We start from the raw sequence: 26,547 nt of genomic DNA on the forward strand, positions 1-26,547 counted from the left end.
TATTGTATGTTTCATCTAAGGCAGTATTGCCTCTGGGGTGGCAAGGTGATTCATGCCAGTATTTGTTCTGAAGATCATCTTTGGCTGAATGGATTGTAATCACCAGTTAATTTCATTTTCACTGCCGCGTGAAGACAACTAATTTCTGGCTTCACGGTTTTTAGCAGCAGTGGTAGCAGCATCAAAACCCTTTTTAAGAAGAAAACCCTCCTGAATGTGCCTCTGCACACAATGTGTACACTAGTCTAAAACATGATCACTCGGGATCTCTCTTTGAAGTAGGCCTATACTGTATATAGAGACTTTTCTAACCTTGACAAAATTCCATTAGTGCTGGAATGAGAGCAGTGGTTGGAGGTTGTGAAGAGACATAAGTTTAAAGGTCTCCTCCTTATTTATTTTGTCTAACTTTTTACATGACAGGGCAAATGCACAACAAATATATTGCATCTTAGAAAAAATCATATAATCATATAATATCATCTCTGTCCGATAAAACTCTCATACATGTATGTCCTACAAGCTCAGCTTCAAGTTTGCGGATCTCCGGGATCTGCTGTTTTTCATGCTTTTGTGCGACGCTGGAGTATGATCAAGCAGGCCCGGATTAACAATGGAACTTAGTGGAGCTTAAGCTCCAGGGCCCGCAGCTTGCAGGGCTCTGTGCGAGTACACAGTCTAGTTACAGCTGTTGGGCCGTCGAAAAATGTAACGCATTACAGAAACCCCAGATAGTGTTTTTGGTCATCCAACAGTTTCGGTGGGAGGAGACTCCAATATAGACTCTTTGGGAGCAGCGGCGATAGTGCTGGTGGTGCGTTGAATGCACAGGCGTTCATTCTGCACTGGACGCAAAAAAGTGTCGTTCTTGATTGTGTTACGTGCACACGAATGACATGCACGTGTGCAAATTGCGCGTGCATGTGATTCGCGTGCACGTAACACACTGCCCTCACTTTTATCTTCAATATGTACTTTGCTCAGCCAATCAAATCATCGCTATGGGGTGATCAGCCAATCACAAGTCAATGTTTGTGTTCACACAAACCCGGAAAGCTGGGCATAGGACTTAGGAGGGGCTAGCACCCCTCAAACATAATAGGGGATTACAGCATGCACGTCTGAGTGTGATGGTTGGTGTTGGGGAGTGGCAGTGGTGTGTGTGTTGGGAGGGGTGCATGTTTGCTTGTCCATAAACATGTATGTTTATGCGGTATGGTATGCATATACTTGCAGTAGTGTGTTTGGCCCATGTGCATTTGCTTGCCTGTGTGTGTGTGTGTGTGTGTGTGTGTGTGTGTGTGTGTGTGCGTGCGTGCGTGCGTGCGTACGTGCGTACGTGCGTGCGTGCGTGCGTGCGTGCGTGCGTGCGTGCTTGCGTGCGTGCGTGCGTGCGTGCGTGCATGCGTGCGTGCGTGCGTGCGTGCGTGCGTGCGTGTCGTGTGTGTGTGTTTGTGTGTGTGTGAGCAAAACATGTGCATCTATATGTGCAAGCATGTGTGCAAAAGTATGTTGGGACTTGTTTGGGAAAAGCACTTGCTGGAGCCATGGGGTGGATTGTGTGTGGGGGCGGGGTTGATGGGGTGGGGGGGTGGGGGTATGGGTAGTGGGAGCATGCAGAATCTCTTGACTAAAGCAGCTGTCAGACTCAGTCCTGGTCATCGTCCCCCCCAGGGGGCGGCCCTGTCAAAACTGTCCCCAGTGACGGCTCACTTCTCTCAGCCTCGGTCGGCCCTCGGGGAGGGCCTCCCTCCCGCCTCGGTCCTGTTGGCTTCTGCAGGGGCCGCCAAGGCAAATCTGATAATTACTCAGCTGACAAGGAATGGTGGCTGTTGAAATCTGCCCTCTAAACCCTCTCCCCTATATATGAGTCCTGAATAGGCCATGGAAAACCAAGCTTATCAGCTTCATATGGAAACACCTAATGAAAGGATATACCTGCACACGCACGCACGCACGCACGCACGCACGCACGCACGCACGCACGCACGCACACAGAGGCAGACAGAATGTCTTCTTGTTCGTTGCATATACACATGAGCGTGGAACGTCTTTACAGTCGGTGTCTCTGTCAGCGAGTGCAGGAATGAAAACATGTATGGAATAAAGGCCGGAGGGGGTGACAGGGTGATGTAAGGCTCGCCATGCATGCAGGTACCTGGCCCCCTCCTCTGTGCCCTTTGCACGCACGCACGCACGCACGCACGCACGCACGCACGCACACACACACGCACGCACACACACGTGCACACACACACACGTGCACACACACACACACACATGTGCAAGTACGGCACGCATGCCGTGGTGGTGTTGTGTTTGAGACAACACCACCACCACCACACTGCCATTTTGAGGACCATGTCATTCCATAATAGGTGTTGACAGAGTACAACCAGCTTCACTAGAGAGAGAATATCGTTGCTGTCGGGCAGAAACCTCCTATCTCCTTATATTAACTTTTCTTTTTTTTGAGGGGACCTCTTATGCCCAGCTTTCCGTGTTTGTGTAAACACAAACATTGAAAACAAAAGTGAGGACAGAAAAGTGAAGACGCAAATTATGATTGGCCGGAATGACATTTGTGATGATATGATTGGCTGAGCACGGAATGCCGCATGTATATGATGTATGATGATGATTAAGAGCACCCCTCACTGATATATACAGCATGTACCAATATCTCGTTATTATTTGCCTTAGTTGTTCAGATCTTTCTCCAATGGTATCACAAATTCCTACTTTTATTTCTAAACACTCCAAGATTCACACATGGCTCCCTATTGCTGCATGCACCCAGAAGCCTACAATACACTGCTAATGGCCTATAGGCTAACCAAGGGTGTGGCACCCCCCATACCTTCAGGTATGATCCAACCCCCAGATAACATTGGGAGAGTGTTTAAACTTCCCTAAAACACCCTGGCCAACGCCATTGCACTCTTCTCCCTCCTGGCTCCAAAGCTGTGGAATAAACTCAGTGAGGACTGCAGACTCACTCCACATATTCTGCCTGCTGTACAATGATGGGCACAATATAATTTATTATTAAACTAGCAGTAAAACATCTGTCTTTAATACACTATGGCTGAAAGCCTTTCACGGTAATATCCTCTGTTAATTTATCAATTTGTAACTCTACATTTCTACACTCTCTGAGTTAAATTAAACACTCTAGACTTCCCTGTGTTGTCAAGATACAGCCCAGTAGTCTAGTCTATGACACCAAATGTCCATCATGCAGACAAATTGACTCAATCAGCCTCATCCCTGAGCATTAGCCCCTCGCCCCCCTTTGAAATCCAACACTGTTGATGGTTCACGCTAGCATCTTTGAAGAGGGGACAGAGGGGGAGAAAGAGTGGATGGATGGAGAAGAGGATGAGAGGAGAGAAGAGAAGAGGAGGCCCTGTATCTGGCAATGACCAGGAGCGAGAGGGAAACGACGGAACTGTGTGTGATGTGTGAAGCGCTAAATGTAAAGTGTGTGTGTGTGTGTATGTGCATGTGCTTGTGTGTGTGTGAGTGAGTGTCAGAGTCACACTTCACTTGCACAAAAACATGCTACTCCAGCTACACAGGAGGGGTGTAAGTGGAAGTTATACAGATGTGAAGCAGGCGCAATTCATCAAACTGTTCAAACACACACGGGAGAAAGAAAGAGAAAGAGAGAGGGACCGTAAACACCTGTATGTTTAACATAAAGTCTTCTGAGGGGTCGCTTCGTCATCTCGTGTCGAGGAGGACCCCCAAATCGATTCGGCCACGGACCCCCTATCTGAAAATGTGTTGTGCCTGCAGGGTCCACAGATGTTTCAAAACTGTTAAAAAAATTTACAAGCTCGCAGCGCTGTGAGCTTGTACAGTACATCTGCTAATTTTTGAATAGCTTAAAAAGATTGTGATGGGGCGCCCGCTGGCCAAGTGGTCCAGGCGCATGCCACAGGCTTTGGCCTGACAGCGTGTCGCGTGTTGTTCGAGTCCCGTTCATGACGACCTTTGCTGCATGTCTCTCCCCTCCCTAGCTGTTTCCTGTCTATCTTCACTTGTATCTATCAATAAAGGCAGAAAAGCCTAAAATAAATCTTTAAAAAAAAAAGATTGTGATGCTGTATGCTGTAAGTATGTTGTCGTAGATCCAGTTCCGCATTGTGTTATTACAATTAGGCTACAATTACAATTAGCTCATAATGTGTGTGTGTGTGTGTGTGTGTGTGTGTGTGTGTGTGTGTGTGTGTGTGTGTGTGTGTGTGTGTGTGTGTGTGTGTGAGTGTGTGTGTGTGTGTGTGTGTGTGTGTGTGTGTGTGTGTGTGTGTGTGTGTGTGTGTGTGTGTGTGTGTGTGTGTGTGTGTGTGTGTGTGTGTGTGCGCGCAACAATGTGAGATACAACAATGTGAGATACAACAATGTGCAAACTCCTTTAACGTGAGCTGATAAAGGAGAAGGATATCAAATGGAACACAACCACCCTAAAGACTAGTCTATACTAGTAATAACCATTGTGTGTGTGTGTGTGTGTGTGTAAAGTTGGCCGGTTGGTCAAGGCTCCAATTTGACCAGAGTCCACGAGATGCTAAGTTTGGGGTTTTTATTTTTACCCAAACTAATCCTCCACCAAATGATATGGTAAATGGTGCATTTATATAGCGCCTTTATCCAAGGCACTTGGATAAAGGCGCTATATAAATACAGACTACAGAGATTGTGCATTACATTCACCCATTCACACACACCATACAAGGCACCAACCTGCACATCGGGAGCAATTAGGGGTTCAGAGTCTTACTAAAGGACACTTCGACACTAACTCTGGGGGAGCCCGAGCCCGGGTTCGAACTGGGAACCTGTGGTTCTTCGGCCACTCTACCCCTGAGACACTGCCGCCCCAACAGTTAGCCTATAAGTGCAGTATAAATAGTGAAGGCCTTAAATAACAAATCAAAATAAGACTTTACCAAAATATTGAAAATGAAAATACAACTTGACAGCAAACTAAACTAAAGAAAACAACTTAGGTGCTTGCAGCTTGTTGCTCCAAACCCAACTAACTGATGCCCTACCCCTGCAGCCTCCCTCTTTAGTGGAGTGGATCCTACCACATCAATTAACAGTCATTAACCCAGTTATACATTCTCAATATAGCCTATACTAACCTAACATTTAAAGGATGTTGTACAACATAATATAAGTTACATTTATCACTCAACATTATATTCAACAGACCACAAAAATATTGCGCTTAATATCACACCCCATCTCTTCTACAATACTTAACTTACCTTGTGTGATTGGCTCCCGGGCAGGCATAGTTTACTAGGGTTAGGGAGGGTTAAGGTTAAGTTTAGGTACCTACTCGCCCTCGGTACATAGTAATTGATTTATTGGAGTTGGAGATTCTGACTTTCAATTCTACATACAGTTTGTTTTGATTGTATTGTTCCACTTTTTGCTTTGGCAATGTAAACGTATGTTTTCTCATGCCAATAAAGCCCTTTGAATTGAATTGAAATTGAATTGAGATAGAGAGAGAGGCGAGAGCGACAAGTCATTCTCACAGTGTAGGCTACAATGTAGCTACATTTACTACATTATTTCATTGCTTGGCTCTACTGACATCTGGTGGTGGGATCTGCCTTTTGCACATGTTTACATTTTATAATATGCTATTGAATCAATTCAGGATTCAGGAGTAGGATCGGCGACGGCGTATCCAAAATGATTCAAACGTCACCATCCTAATATAAATGCACCACGTCTATGTGTGTGTACGTACGTATACGTGTGTACGTCTGTGTAACTCGAGAACCGTTTGCCCTACCGACTTCTAATTTGACACACGCGTTCCATACCACCACAGGGAGTGCAGTGCCCGGCCTTGAATCTGGGATACATCGTTGTCCATTACCAGCACAAAAGCCTAGGCTCTGCCCAGGCTCTGGACAGGGCCCAAATTAGCCAATCATCAAACCTGATCACCCCTAGATCTCAATAGGCCTATATGGAGCTGGCCTGGCTGTTCTGACATCACAATGATGTTCTGGCATGACTCGATATTTGGGCATGCCTGAAAAGAACTCCATATTTGGGTTAAATGGGTATAAAAGGGACACAGACATAACTGGGTGGGGCATTCATTTCCAACTTGCATCGTTCCAAGTAGGCTAGTACCCAACAGGCACCGCTTCTTATAAATATGGAATGTCAGAACAGGTCAGCTCCATAATAACTAATAACGTTGGGGCGGACCCGTCTAGAGTTTAAATGGACAGGTATCAGTCAAAAGGGATCATCTAAGAGGAAGGATGGATGGGGAAGGATCGACATATGGAATGAAGGAACAGGTCAGCTCCATATATGGAGATCTAAGGGTTTGAGGTCAGATGTATAGAGTTGCTGGCCAATATTGATGACATCAGGGATCTCCATATATGGGCCCTTGATATGGGCTTAATATTGATGACATCATCCCTGAATGATGTCACGTGATTTCACAAGCCTGGAGTGACCAACCAACCAACACCCTGACGGGAAATGCACAATTCCATGGTTAACTGTGACCTTCGGTCGCAAAAAATGCACCAAGTCTCTGTACGTGACGTGTGTGTGTACAAACGTCTTGTAATCCACGTAACTCGAGAACCGCTGGCCCCACCGACTTCAAATTTGTTGACGTCAGAACAGGCCAGCTGTCAGAAGTTCGTTGTGATGTCAGACTGACATCACAATGATGTTCTCACATCTGCATAGATAGACTCCATATTTGGGCCACAGGCGGATCTAGAGATAAAGGGCTGGGCCACCAACATGCAAAGGGCCCCCCCCTTGTTTTGGAGACCTCCCTCTGGAAGCAGTATGGATAAACTGAGGATTTAAACACTTCTTTCTTTTCTTTCTTTCTTTAACCTTCATTTATTCAGGGAAGTCAGTTGAGAGCAAGCTCTCTTTTTCAATAACGCCCTGATTACAGTACACATACAATATAAATAATAAATACATTACAGGATAAGAAACAGTTTAGAGTGAGCAAGTACAGCTGGATCTCAAATGGATCCTTACAAGTCTTTTAAAACGTTCAAGTGAAATCAAATTTTTCAGTTTTAAGATTGATTGTAGACAGTTCCACATGTGAGGTGCATAGTAGTGAAAGGCTGTTTTACCCAATTCAGAATTCACAAAGGGGATTTCTAACATAAGGTAGTTTTGGGAGCGGGTGTGATGTTGGCCAGTTTTGGGATGTAGTAGGCTGCTAAGATATGTAGGCATTTTTTTAAGTAAGGCTTTGTAGATAAAAACAGTGCAGTGTTGTTCTCGTCTCTTAGCCAATGAAGGCCAACCAACCTTTTCATACAACCTACAATGATGGGTGAGGAATCCATCTCCAGTTATAAACCGGAGGGCAGAGTGGTAGATTGTGTCTAGTGGTGTTAGTGATGATGGCGTACAAATGATGACGTACAAATGATGTCTCTAAATGTTTTGATGAATTGAACATGGTGGACCCTGTTGTAAACAAGTGTAATGCTTAATTGGGTCGTCCACTCACACAGTTAACAGCCTTTGTATTGAGTTTGTGCTTTACTGTAATTCTGCAAACTGTTAATACAATTTTCAATCAATCAATCAATGGAGCTGCATGCATATAAATAATATCACCATAGTCGATAACTGATAAAATTGTGCTTTGAATCAGCTGCTTCCTATTTTTTGAATTGAAGCAAGCTTTGTTTCGATAGAGGAATGCTAGTTTTGGTTTCAGTTTAATGATGAGTTGTGAAATGTGGGTTTTAAATGATAGTTTGTCGTCTAACCAGATGCCCAGATATTTATAGATTGAGACTTTTTCAATAAGAGTCCCTTCGCTAGTTGTTATGTTAAGGTTTGATTGAGTGGCATTTGGTTTTCTAGAGAAGACAATGTATTTTGTTTTGCAGTAACATGTATCATCGATGGTTTAGGACAGGGGTTTTTCAACAGGTCGTCCGTGGAGGTATTGCATGTGGTCCACTGGTCCCTGACCATGCATTAGTAATGTAGGATCGATTTTTTACATTTTCTTTCTACTATTTGATTAACAGTGAACTGAATGACCTGGTGACATTGATGACCGTCCATGCAGTCATTTACTGACAAGTGGGAGGTCAAGAAATTCAACAGAAAAAGGGAGTTAAAATCTCAAGAGGGGGAAATTCACCGGAATGTCTGGATGAGTAATTATTATTTGGAAATTATTAGTCAATGGACAATTGGTTGAGAGTTGAGACACAGTGGGATGTTGTATACACATGGGATGCATAGCAAGTGATACAAGAGCACTAATCTTAGCCCATATCCCCACACAACACAACGGTCCCCAGGTTGATTCTAAGTCAGGGTGGCAGTCCCTCATTCACAATCAGTTGAAAACCACTGGTTTAGGACATTTGGGGTTATTTTATTGACATGATAAACCCATTACTGGCAAAGAGTTGGAAGGTAATAACTGTTATTAACTTTGTACTTTTTGGGGGCCCCTAAGCTTGAGCCGGAGGCTGAAGCTCAGGGGTCCCCCTAGCTCAGGGGACCCTGGGCTTGGGCCCAACAGGCCCGTTGGATAATCCTCCCCTGATTTGAGCATGCCTGACAAAGAACTCCATATATGGGCATAATAACTGGATGGGACATGCATTTCCAATTTACGTGTTCCAAGTAGGCCAGTGCCCAACGGGCACCACTCTAGTAATTCAAATTCACCATCAGTTGTATCACTAATAATCAGCAGGGACACGTCAAGCTGCAATTCGAAACTGGCCCCCGTAAAATCAGAGTAATCTAGTAAGAGAGTGGCGACACGCTTTTATCTTGCCGCAAAGCAGGCGCTATGGGCTATACATTCCATTCTTTTAACCTATGCTTTTAACGTCAGGGTAGAGATTAAAGGTCGCGTGCGTGACGCGACTTTTAATTCACTCTACCCTGATTGGCCGCATCCAGTGTTGTTATCCCCCCCTTGCGTTTCAATTGGTTGTTGGATTCACACCCATTTCGTCCTGAAAGCGGCTGGTTGAAGGTGATTCCCAGGCCCCCGGCTCGCAGTCTCCTCACAGCCCTCACTGCAGTCACTGTCCCCCGTCCCCGTTACGAGCATGTCCATCTTCACCGATGTCCCCCAGGCCCCACCCGTGGCTGTCTTCAAGCTGACGGCTGACTTCAGAGAAGACCCCCATCCGCAGAAGGTGAACCTGGGAGTTGGAGGTAAGAATTGAGACTAATATCATGCTAATGTAGTAGCTCTGAATCCATATCGTTAGAATGGACCAGAGCTAATGCTAATGCTAACAGTGCAGATATCTGAGGATACAAGCTTGCCATGCAACTAAAGTAGAATGTCGTCTTCTAGAATGCTGGTCAACATTTAAGCAGCTGGGATTATAAATGGGGGTTACTTATCTTGAATGACATGCCAACGTATTTTTTTTATACATCCTTTAGTTGACCTTAGCTGTTAGCTCTCTGCTGCTAGCCAGCTGTCAACTACTACAGTAACTTATATGTCTGTGCCAAGTGCATTGGCATTTGGCAGTAGCCTTGGACCAGCCAGACTCGATAAAACACATTATATAGTCTTGATCCAAGGTTAGATTGTGCAGTTAGGAGCTCATTCAGAAATGACTGCTTTGCTTACTAAAATGATAGTTTCTGCTGTACTGGTACTATACTTGCTGTGGCAGACAGAAGTCCTGATGCTTTGTCATGCCAGATGCTGAATTTCAAAGGATGATATTTGATTTCGCTGGTATAATCCTGGAAAATGGCTAGCCTTGATACAAGGCTGTCATATATTATGACCTAGCCGCAATTTGCAACTCTAGATTTATTTTATAATGGGATGAATCTAGAGTTGCAATACCCTCCATTGACTCCCCACTCATCCAAATTGCTTTTGCGATCTGCTTGTATTAAACAACGTTAAACTCACCAACATTACAGGTGTAGGGAAAGATTGAATTGCCCTCTCAATCTGCCAAGCTTTTGTTTCATAAAAATCTACCATAGACATGTTATGAGCTACTTTCTGTCAATACATTCTGTGCAGGTGATTTGTTTTCTAAGTGTTTTTATTAACGGGTCACGCTGCTGCCTCCTGCATTATGTGCAAATTCAAAACAGGTGGTACGCAGGGCCGTTCAGTGGCTTCGACGAGTATATGATAGTATATGATAGTCTATGATAGTCTTGATCCAAGGCTAATTAGGTTATGACTGACTTCACTTCCTCTCAGAGATGATTGGAATGATGACTGATGACAATTGATTCGGGACGGGTCAAATCACCTTTCACGCTGTGATGGGCTATTTGTCCCCCCATCTTACAATAAATGATGACATCACACTGTGCGCATAACTGGGTGTGCCATGCATTTCCAATCATTCACGAGTAGGCCGGTGCTCAGCGGTGTATTCGGGTAGCTCAGTCTGTAGAGCTCTCGCCTTTGGACCACAAGGTCATGGGTTCGATCCTGGGCACCGCCAACTCAGCGTATGAGTAGCAAGGCTTGGGTGTGTACCGTGTGTCCGTTTGTGCGGTAACCTCCACCTCAGCATTCATCTCTCAGGGGTCTATCACATTGTAACCGTGTTATAGGCTGATACCGATGCCTATTAAAGGTTACACATTGAGAGGGACAGGTGATGTTTTCAGGTTTGTGTGTATATAATGCATCTAATAGTCTTTGTGTTTCATGCGTTTTCAGTCTTGTTGCCACAATATTTCTCTGTGCCACAAACCAGTTAGGTCAATATGTAACGGACGGTACATGACATGAGAGATTCAGAGTGCCTCACCCATGTCCTGTCCACACACACACACACACACACACACACACACACACACACACACACACACACACACACACACACACAGGCCTACTGTAATGGATGTTTTTGATCTTACTTAATAATATTCAGCAGAGAATGAAAACGCATGCCGTAAAACCATCTTTAGGGATCAATCCATTCTTTATTTGTAGTCATCATCATCATCAGGTTACAGAGCAGCAGTGTGCCTGCCTCCCAGCTTCCTCCCCAACACCCATCTCACACATGGCTTTATACTCTTTCAGAACAACACAGAGAAGTGACATGTGGTCTGCCCTTTCATGGTCCTACTGTATAGCTGACTAACATTCACAGTTGGCGTAATACAAATAGGTTAGTTTCATGTGAATCAGCTGTGCTATGCAGGGGTTTGTATTACCAAACAGTTAACAATAACAGGTGCTCTTCCCAGCCTCCTGGAGAGTGTCACACTAATTAGTGTTAAATTGCCAAGTATAGTAACATTTATATGAATTTTGCCACCATACCTACATAATACATTGTGTTGGGAAATGATCAGGTGAGTTCATATCATTGCATGGATCTGCAGAGAATGTTCTTAGCTGACTCATGGTTTCAAACCCTGTAATCCTCCACTCACAAGACTGTTCTTACTTTAAGACTCTGGTTTTCAACATGTGGTCCCGGGACCTCCAGGGGTCTTTGAGGGTGTTTTAGAGGGTCCCCAGGTCAGGAAAAATGGACCCTTACGGATCTGCAACTCTGTGTACAAATATAAATATCAAATGTGGGTCCATAGCCTAATAATGCATATCCAACTGGGGGCCCTTGATATGAAAAGGCTTCACTGCAGTGAATTTGCAGACAGGCCTCTGCTGTTTTATGTTGGCTCTTAACTGACACAGTCTTTCAGGTCGACCTTAGAACAGAATCCTATGGTGATTGTGAATGTTCTATTATATAAAATGAGTTACTTATTGGCAATGGGTTGAGTGTTGTAATGAATTCCTCCAGTCTGGTGGATGTGTGGCATTTAAATGAACTTGGCAGTTGTCACCTGATACTGTGCCCTGCTCACAGATTAGACTGCTTTCATTTGAGGGGACGCGAGTTCCCCCAGGGTCTGTCAGACATGCACAGTCGATCCCACACTAATCAAGGTGACCTCAGCAGAGTCGTGCAAGGCAATGACAGAAATAGTAAAGTGCAAAAAAAAATCTCTCGGTAGAAACTAGAGGGAAGAGGTTTTCCTAGGCCCACTATAGTCTGGGATGTTTAGATGATAATAGGCAGCACAGAGGATGTGGTCTCTTAAGCAGGGGTCTGGTCCAGGCCGGACTCCAGGAGTTAATACAGGGGGGCCACATCGTTGCGTAATAGGTTTTACCCCATTGGCTTGAACCCTAGCATCCCTATTCTGAGGAGAACGTAGCCAAAAAATTGTGAATAGAGTGAATCCAACGCAATGAACACTAGTATGCTACACAATGATAGTCCTGTTAAACAAGTCTATTAAACTATCTATGAAAAAGTTTGATTTGAAACACAATTTTATAAATATGTAGTGGTGCGTCCCTGCTTCATCTCTCTCAGCTGGCCTGAAAAACGTTGAAGACCCGTGCTCTAAAGGCTAATCTTTATGGAGCTGTGTGTGTGTGTGTGTGTGTGTGTGTGTGTGTGTGTGTGTGTGTGTGTGTGTGTGTGTGTGTGTGTGTGTGTGTGTGTGTGTGTGTGTGTGTGTGTGTGTGTGTGTGTGTGTGTGTGTGTGTGTGTGTGTGTGTGTGTGTGTGTGTGTCTGTGTGTCTGTGTGTCTGTGTGTCTGTGTGTCTGTCTGTCTGTCTGTCTGTCTGTCTGTCTGTCTGTCTGTCATGTCAGAGTATGACCTATTGACCCCTGCAGCTGTTTTGAGCACACACACCAGGAGGGGTCATTACAACCCTGTGCTTAAGTCAACAACTGTGCTTGTTGTTACACCCAGCAGGACACCCACTACATCTCACAGGCAAATATTGTACTGAGCACCATACAGTACAGTACAGTAAATATAACAATAAAAGCATAGTTGCACCGGGTGTGATTCCCCCCCCCCCCTCTTCTTCGTCAAGAAGACACAGTTGTGCAATGTCCTATAAATGAGGCCTGAGTCTCTCTGCTTGTCCCCTCTAGGGTACTGTACTGATGTCCCTGTGTCCCCTCCTCCAGCGTACTGTACTGATGTCCCTGTGTCTCCTCCTCTAGCATATCGTACTGATGTCCCTGTGTCCCCTCCTCTATCGTACCGTACTGATGTCCCTGTGTCCCCTCCTCTATCGTACTGTACTGATGTCCCTGTGTCTCCTCCTCTAGCATATCGTACTGATGTCCCTGTGTCCCCTCCTCTAGCATATCGTACTGATGTCCCTGTGTCCCCTCTAGGGTACTGTACTGATGTCCCTGTGTCTCCTCCTCTAGCATATCGTACTGATGTCCCTGTGTCCCCTCCTCTAGCGTACTGTACTGATGTCCCTGTGTCCCCTCCTCTATCGTACCGTACTGATGTCCCTGTGTCCCCTCCTCTAGCATATCGTACTGATGTCCCTGTGTCCCCTCCTCTAGCGTACTGTACTGATGTCCCTGTGTCCCCTCCTCTATCGTACCGTACTGATGTCCCTGTGTCCCCTCCTCTAGCATATCGTACTGATGTCCCTGTGTCCCCTCCTCTAGCGTACTGTACTGATGTCCCTGTGTCCCCTCCTCTAGCATATCGTACTGATGTCCCTGTGTCCCCTCCTCTAGCGTATCTTACTGATGTCCCTGTGTCGTCTCTAGCGTACCTGATGTCCCTGTGTCCCCTCTAGCATATCGTACTGATGTCCCTGTGTCGTCTCTAGCATATCGTACTGATGTCCCTGTGTCCCTTCCTCTAGCATATCGTACTGATGTCCATGTGTCCCCTCTAGCGTACCGTACTGATGACTGCCTGCCCTGGGTGCTGCCGGTGGTGAAGAAGGTGGAGAAGCTGATCGTGGAGGATGACAGTCTGAACCATGAGTACCTGCCCATCCTGGGCCTGCCAGAGTTCCGCTCCGCATCCTCCATGGTGGCCCTGGGAGAGGACAGTACTGCCATCAAGGACAACAGGGTAGGGAGGATTGTTTTATTAGATTGATTAATTGAATGAGCACTTTATTAAAAATGACTTCAAAAGCATAATACATAAGAAAGCACAAAGGCTTGTTTCCATTGTGATCATTTTAACATATTAAGACCTGAGGCCGATTCTACGAATTCCTTCTAAATTAGTAGTTCCCAAACTTTCAGGATTTTTCCAAAAAGTAAATAGATGTACAAGCCTGCAGCGGGGCACTAAGTGACTCGCTGTGAGCCTGTATATCTGCTATTTTTGAATATCCAATGCAAAACTCTATAATGAAACAGATTTAATGGGTTGATCTGCACAAAAAGCGCAATACATACATCCAAACAGAAGCCAGGTGACATTACGGTCAAACCAGATACAACTGCAGCTGCATATGCTTATTGACACGCAGAGGATAAAAGATAACGCATTGATGTCATACTGCTGTATGAGAGATTATTTTTGAGTGGTGCAACCACTCCAAGGAACAGCAATGTCCGTGTTAACCTATGTGTTAACCTATGTGATGTGTGGCTATGTGAATATGAGTACCAGTAGGGGCAAAAGTGGCGCTGGTGTGCCAGAAACGGAGAGAGATAGATAGTGTTGCACTGTTGCCTGCTAATGAGAGACAGAGAGAGGAGAGGGGAGTTGCACCACTCAGTTCACACGTGTGTGCTTTTTTTTCTCTCGTCTCTCCTTAGCTACTCAAGGATATATTATGAAACATAATTTTCTCGGGTACAGGCTTTAGTTTCGACATACTATTGGTCCGACAACGACAACATACCTCAAACCTTAACTTAACCATAACCGCAAGCACGGAGCAGCGCATGTTCGCCAACCTTAACACATGTTCGCCAACCTTAATCCGGTCGCCAACCTTAACGCATGTTAGCCAACCTTAATCCGATCGTTTTCCCCATATCGGTTTTATGGTATGTCGGATAACTTGGATAAGCATGCGCACCCCATTTCTCCAGATAGACAGACTGCCCATGATAGCTGAGACTTTTTTGCATTTGTCTTTTGGCTCAGACTCTCAAACACAATAAGTTGACAGTTATATATCCCAGGGCTGCACGCACGCACATGCACTCTAGATTTACAGCCAGGGAAGAATGCAGTGCACTTTGCAGGATAGTCATTTGCTCTCCTTGAGTCCATAATTGTTGGTGGATTCGTAAATACACTGACACAATGTACTTCACAAGCAAAGCATCTTAAAAAGCAGATTAAACAATTTATCATGGAGATAATATAATGGCTGTTTACAACCCCAAATTCTAATAATACAATAGTTGATTGCATCAACCTTTTTACTGCAATGTTGTGTTATTTTTCCCTCGTTTGCAGGCAAACTGATTGCTTTGTCTCTTCCAGGGTCAGACTACGTGTTATCTAAGCTTTTTCCCAGCTCCACATTCCTACTTGGTTCACCTTGAGACTTCTGTTAATATACGACCTTGGGGGAGAATTTAAAAACATCTCCCATGTGCCTTGTTTTTTATCTTCCAGGTAGGAGCAGTCCAGGCTTTGGGAGGGACCGGTGCCCTGAGGATTGGGGCAGAGTTCCTGCGTCGCTGGTACAATGGCGTCGACAATACGGGAACTCCCATTTATGTCTCTGCGCCCACCTGGGGTTAGTATGAAGCTTGGGGCCCTCATACTTCACCTGGGGTTAGTATGAAGCTTGGGGCCCTCATACTTCACCTGGGGTTAGTATGAAGCTTGGGGCCCTCATACTTCACCTGGGGTTAGTATGAAGCTTGGGGCCCTCATACTTCACCTGGGGTTAGTATGAAGCTTGGGGCCCTCATACTTCACCTGGGGTTAGTATGAAGCTTTGGGCCCTCGTACTTCACCTGGGGTTAGTATGAAGCTTGGGGCCCTCGTACTTCACCTGGGGTTAGTATGAAGCTTGGGGCCCTCATACTTCACCTGGGGTTAGTATGAAGCTTGGGGCCCTCATACTTCACCTGGGGTTAGTATGAAGCTTGGGGCCCTCATACTTCACCTGGGGTTAGTATGAAGCTTGGGGCCCTCATACTTCACCTGGGGTTAGTATGAAGCTTGGGGCCCTCATACTTCACCTGGGGTTAGTATGAAGCTTTGGGCCCTCATACTTCACCTGGGGTTAGTATGAAGCTTGGGGCCCTCATACTTCACCTGGGGTTAGTATGAAGCTTTGGGCCCTCATACTTCACCTGGGGTTAGTATGAAGCTTTGGGCCCTCATACTTCTCAGGAGGTAGAGCAGGTCGTCCAATGATCCATGGGTCGGCGGTTCGAATCCCGGCTCCTCCTGTCTACATGTCGAAGTGTCCTTGGGCAAGACACTGAACCCCAAATTGCTCCCGATGTGCTGGTTGGTACCTTGCATGGCTTCCGCCGCAATCGGTGTATGAATGGGTGAATGTAATGCACAATCTATGTAAAGCGCCTTGGATAAAGGCGCTATATAAATGCACCATTTACCATTTATTTTACCATTTACTTCACCTGGGGTTAGTATGAAGCTTTGGGCCCTCATACTTCACCTGGGGTTAGTATGAAGCTTTGGGCCCTCATACTTCACCTGGGGTTAGTATGAAGCTTGGGGCCCTCATACTTCACCTGGGGTTAGTATGAAGCTTGGGGCCCTCATACTTCACCTGGGGTTAGTATGAAGCTTTGGGCCCTCATACTTCAGAGCAGTGTTTTCCTTTGGACAAGAGGAAAGCTTTAAAGGGCTGGAACACTTTGGTAGAGGTTTGGGCTGTTATGTGTAGTTACTGTTGTGTGTAGTTACTGTTGTGTGTAGTTACTGTTGTGTGTAGTTATTGTTATGTGTAGACTAGTTATTGTTATGTGTAGTTACTGTTATGTGTAGTTACTGTTATGTGTAGTTTCCGTTGTGTGTAGTTACTGTTGTGTGTAGTTATTGTTATGTGTAGTTATTGTTATGTGTAGTTACTGTTGAGGAATTCTGGATCAATCAGTAATTGATGAGGCAACAGGAGTCGAGAAAATATTTTAGGTCATGGGGAGAAGTAGAAAAACACTCAAGGTGCCAAGGTGCACATGGCTCAGACCATAATTATACTGTAGCTGCTTCAAGCACAAGCTGAACCATAACAACACAGGCTGTAACATAAACATAAACAATAGCTGTCAGGCTCTTACAAGCTACCAAATATCATAATGTATTTTATAAGTACTATAATTGATGGAAAAATATAAAGGTTGGATATAAGCAAACATAACGATATAGTAAAATGAATAATTCTTCTGCATTACCTTGCCATGATATAACTCCAAAGGTGGGCAAGAAATCAAAAAGAATTGCTAGAAATTGATAATCAAAATATGCTCCTCACTGACTTCCACTATACATGGAAGTGGCCCAGCAGATGCTCTTTTAGCCCGTAAAGTATGCAAACAAAGCTGATTCTGACAATGCAGAACATTACCAAACCCGCTACTATCTTTTATTTTTTATATAAAACGAACAGAACTCTATTGGTTTCATTATGATGCTCTGTTTGTGCTTTGTTTGTGTTCGGTTACGGGCTAAAAGTGTGACTTTGAGAGCTGTTTCACTGTACAATGTAAGTAAGCAGCATCCATTTCTAGTCAATGGAGCTATTGTTGATTTCTTGTACACCTTTTGGAGTTAAATCATGGGCAAGATAACCACAACTCAAACCTCTACCAAAATGGTCTTGCCCTTCAGGGCCACGTTGTAACCTGAATCCCATGGTTCTGTTGTCTTTTCATGTATTAGTTTATTTGGGAAGGACGGTGTGTACATTAATAAACAGAATATTGAAATACAGCTAACGGTGTAAATATTCAGGAGTTCGCAAGAAATAATTCTTAGTCCCTTAGCCCATAAAATTGTTGTGAGGAGGAAGAGTGAAAAGCTTCCCAGTGGCTTTGAGAACACACTGGAATGTGTCCTTCAGCATGTGATAGGTTGTGACGGATTCTTGTGCTTGTGCGCACCCAAACAATATTGGATTTGTACTCCTTCTGATATATGTGATCACTTTGTTTGTTAGTTAGTTTTCCATCATGGCATGAAAAATGCTTTACCTTGCAGCATTCACTGAAGACCTTTTTTCTTTTCTTTTTTTAAGATACTTTTTTAATCATAGAATGATTTCGTGCTTGAGCAGATGGGGCGTTGTTCAGCATGCATACATAAATGATTGCAAATGGCATCCAAACATCGGTAACATCCGAACATCAGTTTTATATCTAATTTGAATCAGAGACGATTTGCTTTGATCTGATGACAGTTTTTAAAGATTCAGTCTAGTAGCCTTCAGTTTTTATATTTGTAGAGTAATGTGTGTTGTGTTCTCTTATCCTCTTCTTCCAGAGAACCACAATGCAGTGTTTGCTGACGCTGGCTTCAAAGACATCAGGCCCTACCATTACTGGGACGCAGCCAACAAGGGTCTGGACATCGCTGGTCTTCTGAACGACCTAGAGGTATGTCTGGTCTTCTGAACGACCTAGAGGTATGTCTGGTCTTCTGAACGACCTAGAGGTATGTCTGGGAAGGAGAGGCACAGCAACATCCTGAGTTAATCTACACATGGATCTAGGAATTAATGCATTTGCATTCGTTCATTCATGGACTAGGGATGGGACGATAATCACTATTATCGTTTATCGTGATTTAAAAAATAAACTCACAATAATTGTATCGCAGAGATTTTAATTTATTGTGAAATTGTCCTCCGTCATACGCTAGGATGAATTGGCTTTTGTTCAAAAGCCTCAAATTCAGTACCACTTAATCCCAGATCAAGTTAATTACTCACCTAATGCTGCGAAGGTTCCATGTTTAACATAATTTCAAAGTGTGTACATTGTTTAAGTGACAGATGCATGGCTTTCATATCGTAAATATGAACTTTGGCTAAAAGCTTGTGTTTAATCCACATGGGCTCTTGTTTACTTGGTTATACTAGCACTTCGAAGTTCGAACGGCAGTTTGGTTACAACCGAAACAGACTTCCTCTTCAAAATAAGAGCCACTTGTAATGATTAGTCAACACTAGTTTTATTTCTAAGTCTACTTACAGGACGTACTGTAGATAGACATTTGTAGTACGTGACACCAGAGCTCGTGGGGCTTCCGAGTGCCTGGCTGTAATGCAGCGTTATGTTGTATCAGGATTCTCAGAAAGTAAATTCCTGTGCCAGCGGCCCCAGCTCTTGGTACGCAAAAGTGCCTCCATGCCTTTGATCTGCCACACAGCATGCATTTTGACAACGCGTGTGCACTGGTGCACCAGTTATGTGCACCCCTGGATATAAATGTCATGATGTGACCATGTCATTTCATTGTCCAATCTTCATGTGCAGACCGCTCCAGAACATTCTGTGTTTGTCCTTCACGCCTGTGCCCACAACCCGACGGGAACAGACCCCACCCCAGACCAGTGGAAGCAGATCTCAGAAGTCATGAAGGTAAAGTCTTTCAGTTCAGTTCACGGCTGACTCAGGGCTGAGTCATTTGGATTCCATAGAAACTTCTTCTAATGTCTGAGCCTGAAATAGCCTATCTACTGTATAAGATGATTAAGCTCACAACATACATATTTTCCGTTATTAGTTTTAAGATTAGAGTATTTTCTTTTGGAGTAGTCAAACTAGCAATAGAATACATGTTCAGAACCATCTTCCATTAGACCCTAAAGTTCTTGGATATTTTGTAAAAGCGAAGTTTAAAGCCATAATCTTCTCTTCAAGAACAGCTCCTTTCATGCTGTTTCACAAATCACAGTGAAGTCATGAGTTTTTATTTTGCTTTAATCCATGAAACACACATTAATGACAATTATTATTGTTCCTTTCTGTCTCTTGTGTCTATAGAGGAGGAATCTGTTTGTGTTCTTTGACTCAGCCTATCAGGGCTTTGCCTCAGGCAGTCTGGATAAGGATGCTTGGGCCATTCGTTACTTCGTGTCTGAGGGCTTTGAGCTTTTTGTGGCCCAGTCATTCTCGAAGAACTTCGGCCTTTACAGTAAGTTATTCTGAAATGTACCAACCTCCTGGGGCAAAAACTACCAGCCAAATAGTGGTACATAGTGGATTTGCTTAGCGAATTCTTACCCTCGGCTTCATTCTCAGGTCTTTGGGTATAGTCTTTGGTAGTATTGAATTTGGAACACACACTGCAGTCTTTGCACTGAAACACATTTTTTCCTGTACTTTAAACATAGGACATTCTGCATAATATATTTGAGAGAGTGGGTATTTAATCATTCATTCAATATCTCAGATGAGTTGTCGATTGATTGAATACTTGCAGAAAAAAGCACAGCAAAGTACAGTTTAATACGTCTGCAGGATTTATAACCCAATAAAGCATATGGCTGGTTTCCATTGGGGTCTATTCAATTCATCTGAACATTTAATTAATGACATACAAATATACAGTACCATGCAGAAACATCATATAAACGTTTAGAGATCGAAATAAATAATATGTACAGTAAAGGGGGGCGTGGGGGGTGCATTTGACTTTCTACTGGGTCCAGTTTCTAATTGTAGCCACCTGTAAGTACTCTTTGATTCACATTCCTTTACCACCATCTACGGTCCATTGAGTTTTAAACACTGTCCTGTAATTACAATTTGGACACTGAGAAATGCAAGTCCTTAAGAATGTCTCTGTTTGCTCCTCAGATGAGAGAGTGGGGAACCTGACAGTGGTTGCCAAGGACAAGGAGAACCTTACCCGTATTCTGTCCCAGATGGAGAAGATCGTCAGAACCACCTGGTCCAATCCTCCATCCCAGGGCGCACGCATCGTCAGCAAGACCCTCAACTGCCCCGAGCTCTTTGCCGAATGGTATGCTCCACAACAGTAAAACAAAAACGACAGATTTTAGTTTTTATGCTGTCTGGTGTTCATCTGTATTTATGTCCCCAAAGTGTTGTGTGCCCATCCATGTCTGCGCCTATCAGGGGTTTGTGACCGGACCCCCTGCTGTGGAGCCAAACACTCTCAATGAATAGACCACTGACAGAATACAAGATGCTCTACAATAGATTATTTTTTGAACAAACAATATATTACGCACATTTGGCATTCTCAAAAGTTCTGCCACAAAATGCCATTACATCAGTGAGCCATGTAAGCCCACATAGATGGAATGTAAATATGTTTACTTTCCATCACATTCGCAAACCTCCTTAAGTCTGTGGCGAAATGTTTGTATGGTTGCAATCGACTGTTAAATAGGATTACTGAAGAAATATACAGGCCTCCTTCTGTGCGATGAAGCTTTTGGATTCAGGATTTATTACATTTTCAGTAGTTATTTGCTTTCCTCTCCATCAAACCACATTTTTCTTTACGGCTTGATTTGTACACTATCAAGAGTTACAAATGGATCAATGCACTCAGAGAATTTGACTGTGTATTCTGTTCTGTGGTAAATCCAGTGTATCATTATTAACTCCACCACAAGAAGCAAGTGTCTACTTTTCCTCTGTGCCTTCCGTTCTCTTTCTAATTTGTCTCCCTCTATCCTATTATATTTGTACTCTCTCTCATTCTGTTCCCTCCTTCCATCATAGGAAAGACAATGTGAAGACCATGGCTGACAGAGTTCTGCTGATGAGGGATCAGTTGCAGTCCAAGCTGAAGGATCTGGGGACCCCTGGTACCTGGGACCACATCACCCAGCAGATCGGCATGTTCAGCTTCACTGGGCTTAACCGTGAGTAACATGCACTCGCAGTGCACGCAACATGTCACACGTCACACAAAAAAGCAAGAGCTTGTAGTTCGGCTATTTTGGAAGCATTTTGAAGTGAAAGTGGTTAAGTGCATCTGTGGGTTTTATTGGACCAATATAAAGTATTTATGAGCTTGTGACTAAATAATAACTCCATTGGAACACTTTATTTTTTCCCCCTGAAGAGTAACAGTTTTGGACATGCAGACCCCTTTTCCACTGGTTGGTTCCCAATGAGTTCAGTTCAGAACCAGTTTTTAGTCCATGAGCCAGACCTCCAAAATTGGAACGTTAATTATGAATTGTGGGTGTGCAGTGGGCAAGTCCATACCTATATTAAATTGTTTTTAGGATCAATATAACTAAGTAAATTAATTTGATAACCCTTCCACAGTAGCCTAGTAGCTTTTTCATATTTTAAATCTTTTGCATATTTTCCTAAATAATGCCTAATTTGCACATTTAAAAATGTAAGATTTGTAATACAGTAAATCATTGTCTTTGTGTAAGTAATCAACTGGGGAGCTTTCATGGTGATGACAATTTAATATAGATATGGTTTTGCACACTCGAATCATAATTAACGTTCCAATTTTAGAGCTCTGGCTCATGGACTAAGAACCAACTGGTGGAAATGGGGCCACAGTTCCACCCGACAATATGTATTCTATATATAATATGACTTGTACCTTTTCATGACACGAATCCTGAAATGGACAGGCTTACAGTAAACTACCGCCTCCACCTAGCACTTTGTTATTCTGTTCTGGCTTTCTGCCTGGGTGGAATGCCCCTAATTCATCCTACTTACTGCTGGATAGAGCAGCAGGCTGCTAAACACAAGCATACTGCCAACTGTAAATATATTGCTTTGCTTAAGCTGCTACTACATGTAAGCTTTGACGAGCGTGCTCCTCTGAGTGAATTGGGTTTTTGGGTCAGAAAGTCGTCAGGGGATGTTGGGCAGGAAACTGTTTTCAAGAAAGGGGGGGGGGGGCAGTTTTCCAGTGGATCTGATGTAGTTATTATTTAGTCACAAGCTCTTGTTAACCATATTCATTGGTTCAAATTGATTGTTTTTTTTCCAAAATAGTTGGCTCTTTTTGCTACTTTTGTGTGGCACTAGTATGATAATGTCAGAAATTAATTTACAAAAGAGTGACTATATTATGCATATACACAGATGCGGTCTCTCTCTGCTTGCACAGTGATTCACAGACACCCTTTAGGAACCAGTAGCTTTAGAGATCATCAATGTTATGCTTTGTTTTCCTACTACTATAGCTAAGCAGGTGGAGTACATGATCATTGTTATGCTTTGTTTTCCTACTACTATAGCTAAGCAGGTGGCGTACATGATCAAGGAGAAGCACGTGTTCCTCATGGCCAGCGGTCGTATCAACATGTGTGGCCTCACCTCCAAGAACATCGACTACGTAGCCCAGTCCATCCACGACACCGTCACCAACGTCCAGTAGATCCATCCACTCCACTCCGCCCAATTCCTGCTTCCTGTCTGCTGCAGGAAGCATCGTGTGAGCCTCTCCCCCGTCCTTGTGTTTGTGTGAATGTTGCACATTTTTTTCTCTCTGATTGGCTAAACCATACGTTGATTGTTTTATGTGGTAGAACCAGCGGGTTGCCTTTCAGTTAAAGAGTGAGAAGAGTGTGTATGACTCCTCCAATCTGATGTGAAGTGATATTTAGAACAAAACAAACATGCACTCGGTTCTCTGTGTACTTAATGTTCTGTACAGTACCAGCACATACATGTTTGTATATATAGAAGTTGTAGAAGTTCAGACATTTCACAGAGTATCATTCTATAGTTCTCATTGTCACCACAGTACTGTCTCATCTATGGGCAAATAAGGCTCCTGTCACTCCTGGTCACACTCTTACATTTTTGTTTATCCCAATAGATTTGTTGCGTCCCAACTATAAAGTCAGACCTGCACTTCGATGGGTAGTGTTTGGCCCATTATTTGTCTATAGGACTGAACAAATCACAGGTGCTTTTGAGTTACTGTGATGGAAAGGCTCAAAGTAAATAAATAAATCTTTTTAATACAACATTGGTGTATTATAGCCTCATCCTCCCTATTTTAACTGTTTTTAAAATGTTTTTAGATTATCTGTTAGAACAAACGGCTTAGAAGCACATTCGACTCACTCTAGGCCAGTCTAAAACCTGATTTATACTTGATTGCGTGCCAAAAATAGAAGATCTACAAGTTTGAAGATCGGCTATTTTCGGTGTGTGACATGTACTCATTGTATGTATAAATCTTGCATAATATAGATTTATTATGAGGTCACTTATTGTCTTTCCTTGTAAGTTCCTTGTGACTGGAATTATATGAATGACCACTCATGCATGATGATGTGCCTACAGGTCAAGTTGTTTTGTGTCTTATTTTTCTGTACCTTGTGAAACTTTTGTCTTCCCTCGTCAAATTGAACTCACAGAATTGATATTGAGTCAACACATCACCATCATGTCCATTATACATTTTTCGATGTCACAATTGTGTCACAAATAACTGTACTAGGCATCGTGCAAGTAACGAGAATACTTAGTGCCCCCAACAGCAAAACATTTCAGATAATTTCACTTTATATTAACTTATTAATTTTTTAACTCGACCACTCTCAAAACCCAATTCTACAATAAATCATATGTATGTTATAAACCTGCACATACTGTATGATTTTTAGCACCGACAATGTTGTGATGGGCTCAGCGCCTCTTGGTGTGATGACGACAAACACAAATAATGACTCCTCTTGGTTGTATTTCTGTTGCAGTGCCCTTATGTTACTGAAACCCTCACTCAAAGTTGTTTGTTATGAACAACCGATTAGCACATAGTTACACTCCTTCATGTGCCATTGTTTATGGCATAGAGTAATGTGTATTTAAATAAATGATAATCTATGGAACTAAGTCTGCTCTGTGTCTTTCTGTCCATGTGATTCTTATTACTAAAACGAGCAACAAAGACGTGCTCGCACAGATGAGCCATGAAATGCTAACCCTCAATATCAGTTTTCATGATCTTTTGTCATCTAGGGGATTCTAGGCAATGCAATCCAGTGGAGCGTTAAAATGCAACCTTTTTCATCCCATGATGAATAGCTCAGAAGTTATGTAAGACAATGCTTTGATCAATAATTGTTGTAATGTTATGTGCTCATGCAAAAAAATATTTTACTTCAATGCAGTGCTGTATCCATAGCAAATGAGTTTAATATGATCCCATCTCAGGAAACATTTTCATCTCTTTCTCGATAACCTTAAAAAACATGATGTCCATTTTGTGTGCAGCCACGTTTGGGCTCCTGTCTTCCCCGGTAGCTACATCAGGGTGGAAGACAGAAACAGTTTAACTGCACACAAAATGCACATGTTGATTTAACCACATAAGCATCCTATTCTGGTCATAGCATCCTATTCTGGTCATGTCACGACTCGCAATAGGCAAATATTCGCCAACAATGGCAGATCAACAAGCTCAGAGGTTTCTAGATCTTCTATTGTGGATGGGACCAAGGAGCCCCAAATGTATATGTATTTGGAGGTGACAAGTTGTCAGTCATGCATTCTCATAAAATCATGAACCCATATCCAGACTAATTTCTTTCTGTTAAAACAAGTTAATATGTAATCCAGCTGTAACATCCTGTAATACCCATCTCTAGCAAATATCAGAAATATTATATATAAATCCAAGGTCAGATTTAATTGCAGAATCCAGAGCGACACTCATCCTCCAAGCTTCTAGGCTGAACATCAATGGTACAGTATGGGAGAGTTTTAATCAGAGCAAAGTAGTCGTCCACAACCACAAACCAAGTAATGCAGGTGCTGGATCAAAAGATGACTATCGTAAAAGAAGCAGAGAGTCACACACTCTAACTCTCTCTTAAATGCACATCCTAACACAAGTATTTCCACTTAAGGCAGCTACATCGTGCAAATCTCCTTTGTTTCCTTCTGAAGTGTGTTTATCTCAATGAATGTGAATGTTTGGCTTTGTGAATGTGACCTTTATTATGGTTGCCTGTATAGCCTCTGCTCCAATGCAGTAAAGTGACTCAGCATCTTTGTTATATTGCATTCCACCCCCTTACATTAGCCAATGGGTTGAGTCCACCCCCCTCCTCCACTCCTCCCCTTCCTCCTCTGTCCTCCATCCATCTAACAGCCAGATGCTTTCTCTGTTATCTTTTCTCTACCTCCTCCTCCCCTCAGATTAGAGCTACGCCTTTATCCGGTGCTCTCTTCAGCAGCAGTGGTGGTGGTAAAAGTACTCGCATTTCAATACTGCAATGTAATAATAATAATAACTTTATTTATATAGCACCTTTCTAGGCATGAGCCACAAAGTGCTGCACATCATGGGCAGGAATAATACTAAAAAGGAAATACTCTGATACTACTTTTTTTTTTTTTTTTTTACTACTTACTACATTTACTCAAGTAAATGTCTGGAATTTACTTGGGTAAAAGTACAAAACAAGTATCAGTATCAAAATGCATTTAAAGTACCAAAAGTAGAAACTACTCATTAGGCAGAATGTCCCATTTCATAACTTTTCAAATGTATAGAAATCTTTTGAAAATAGCAGATCTACAAGCTCGTAGAGTGTCCATTTTCAAATTGTCGAAATGGATATAGGGCTGAAGTGGTTGGTTACTGTATGTTTTGTAATAAAATAAATCTACAAAGTAACTAGTAAAGCTTTCAAATAATTGTAGTGTAGTATTTTCCTCTCAGATGAAGTGTTGTAGAAGTAAAAGTATTGAAATTTGGAAATACCTCAAAACTACATTAAAGATAACTACAGTACTTGAGTAAATGTACTTA

The 26,547-nt window shown here is 43.1% G+C and overlaps 1 protein-coding gene across 1 annotated transcript; it reads left to right on the forward strand.

The window, feature by feature from the left end:
• The first annotated feature begins 9,012 nt into the window (after nt 1-9,012).
• Nucleotides 9,013-24,623, forward strand: LOC306922305 (aspartate aminotransferase, cytoplasmic-like). Its single transcript, XM_079499802.1, has 9 exons — nt 9,013-9,231; nt 13,754-13,935; nt 15,451-15,574; nt 18,298-18,410; nt 19,293-19,397; nt 19,803-19,953; nt 20,619-20,784; nt 21,516-21,658; nt 23,015-24,623. Exons 1-9 carry the CDS (start codon nt 9,123-9,125, stop codon nt 23,152-23,154), a joined length of 1,233 nt encoding a protein of 410 aa, XP_079355928.1. The 5' UTR covers nt 9,013-9,122; the 3' UTR covers nt 23,155-24,623.
• The last annotated feature ends 1,924 nt before the right edge of the window (nt 24,624-26,547 follow it).

Source organism: Electrona antarctica, assembly GCF_951216825.1.
Source record: "Electrona antarctica genome assembly, chromosome: 4".
NCBI classification, from domain to species: Eukaryota; Metazoa; Chordata; class Actinopteri; order Myctophiformes; family Myctophidae; genus Electrona; species Electrona antarctica.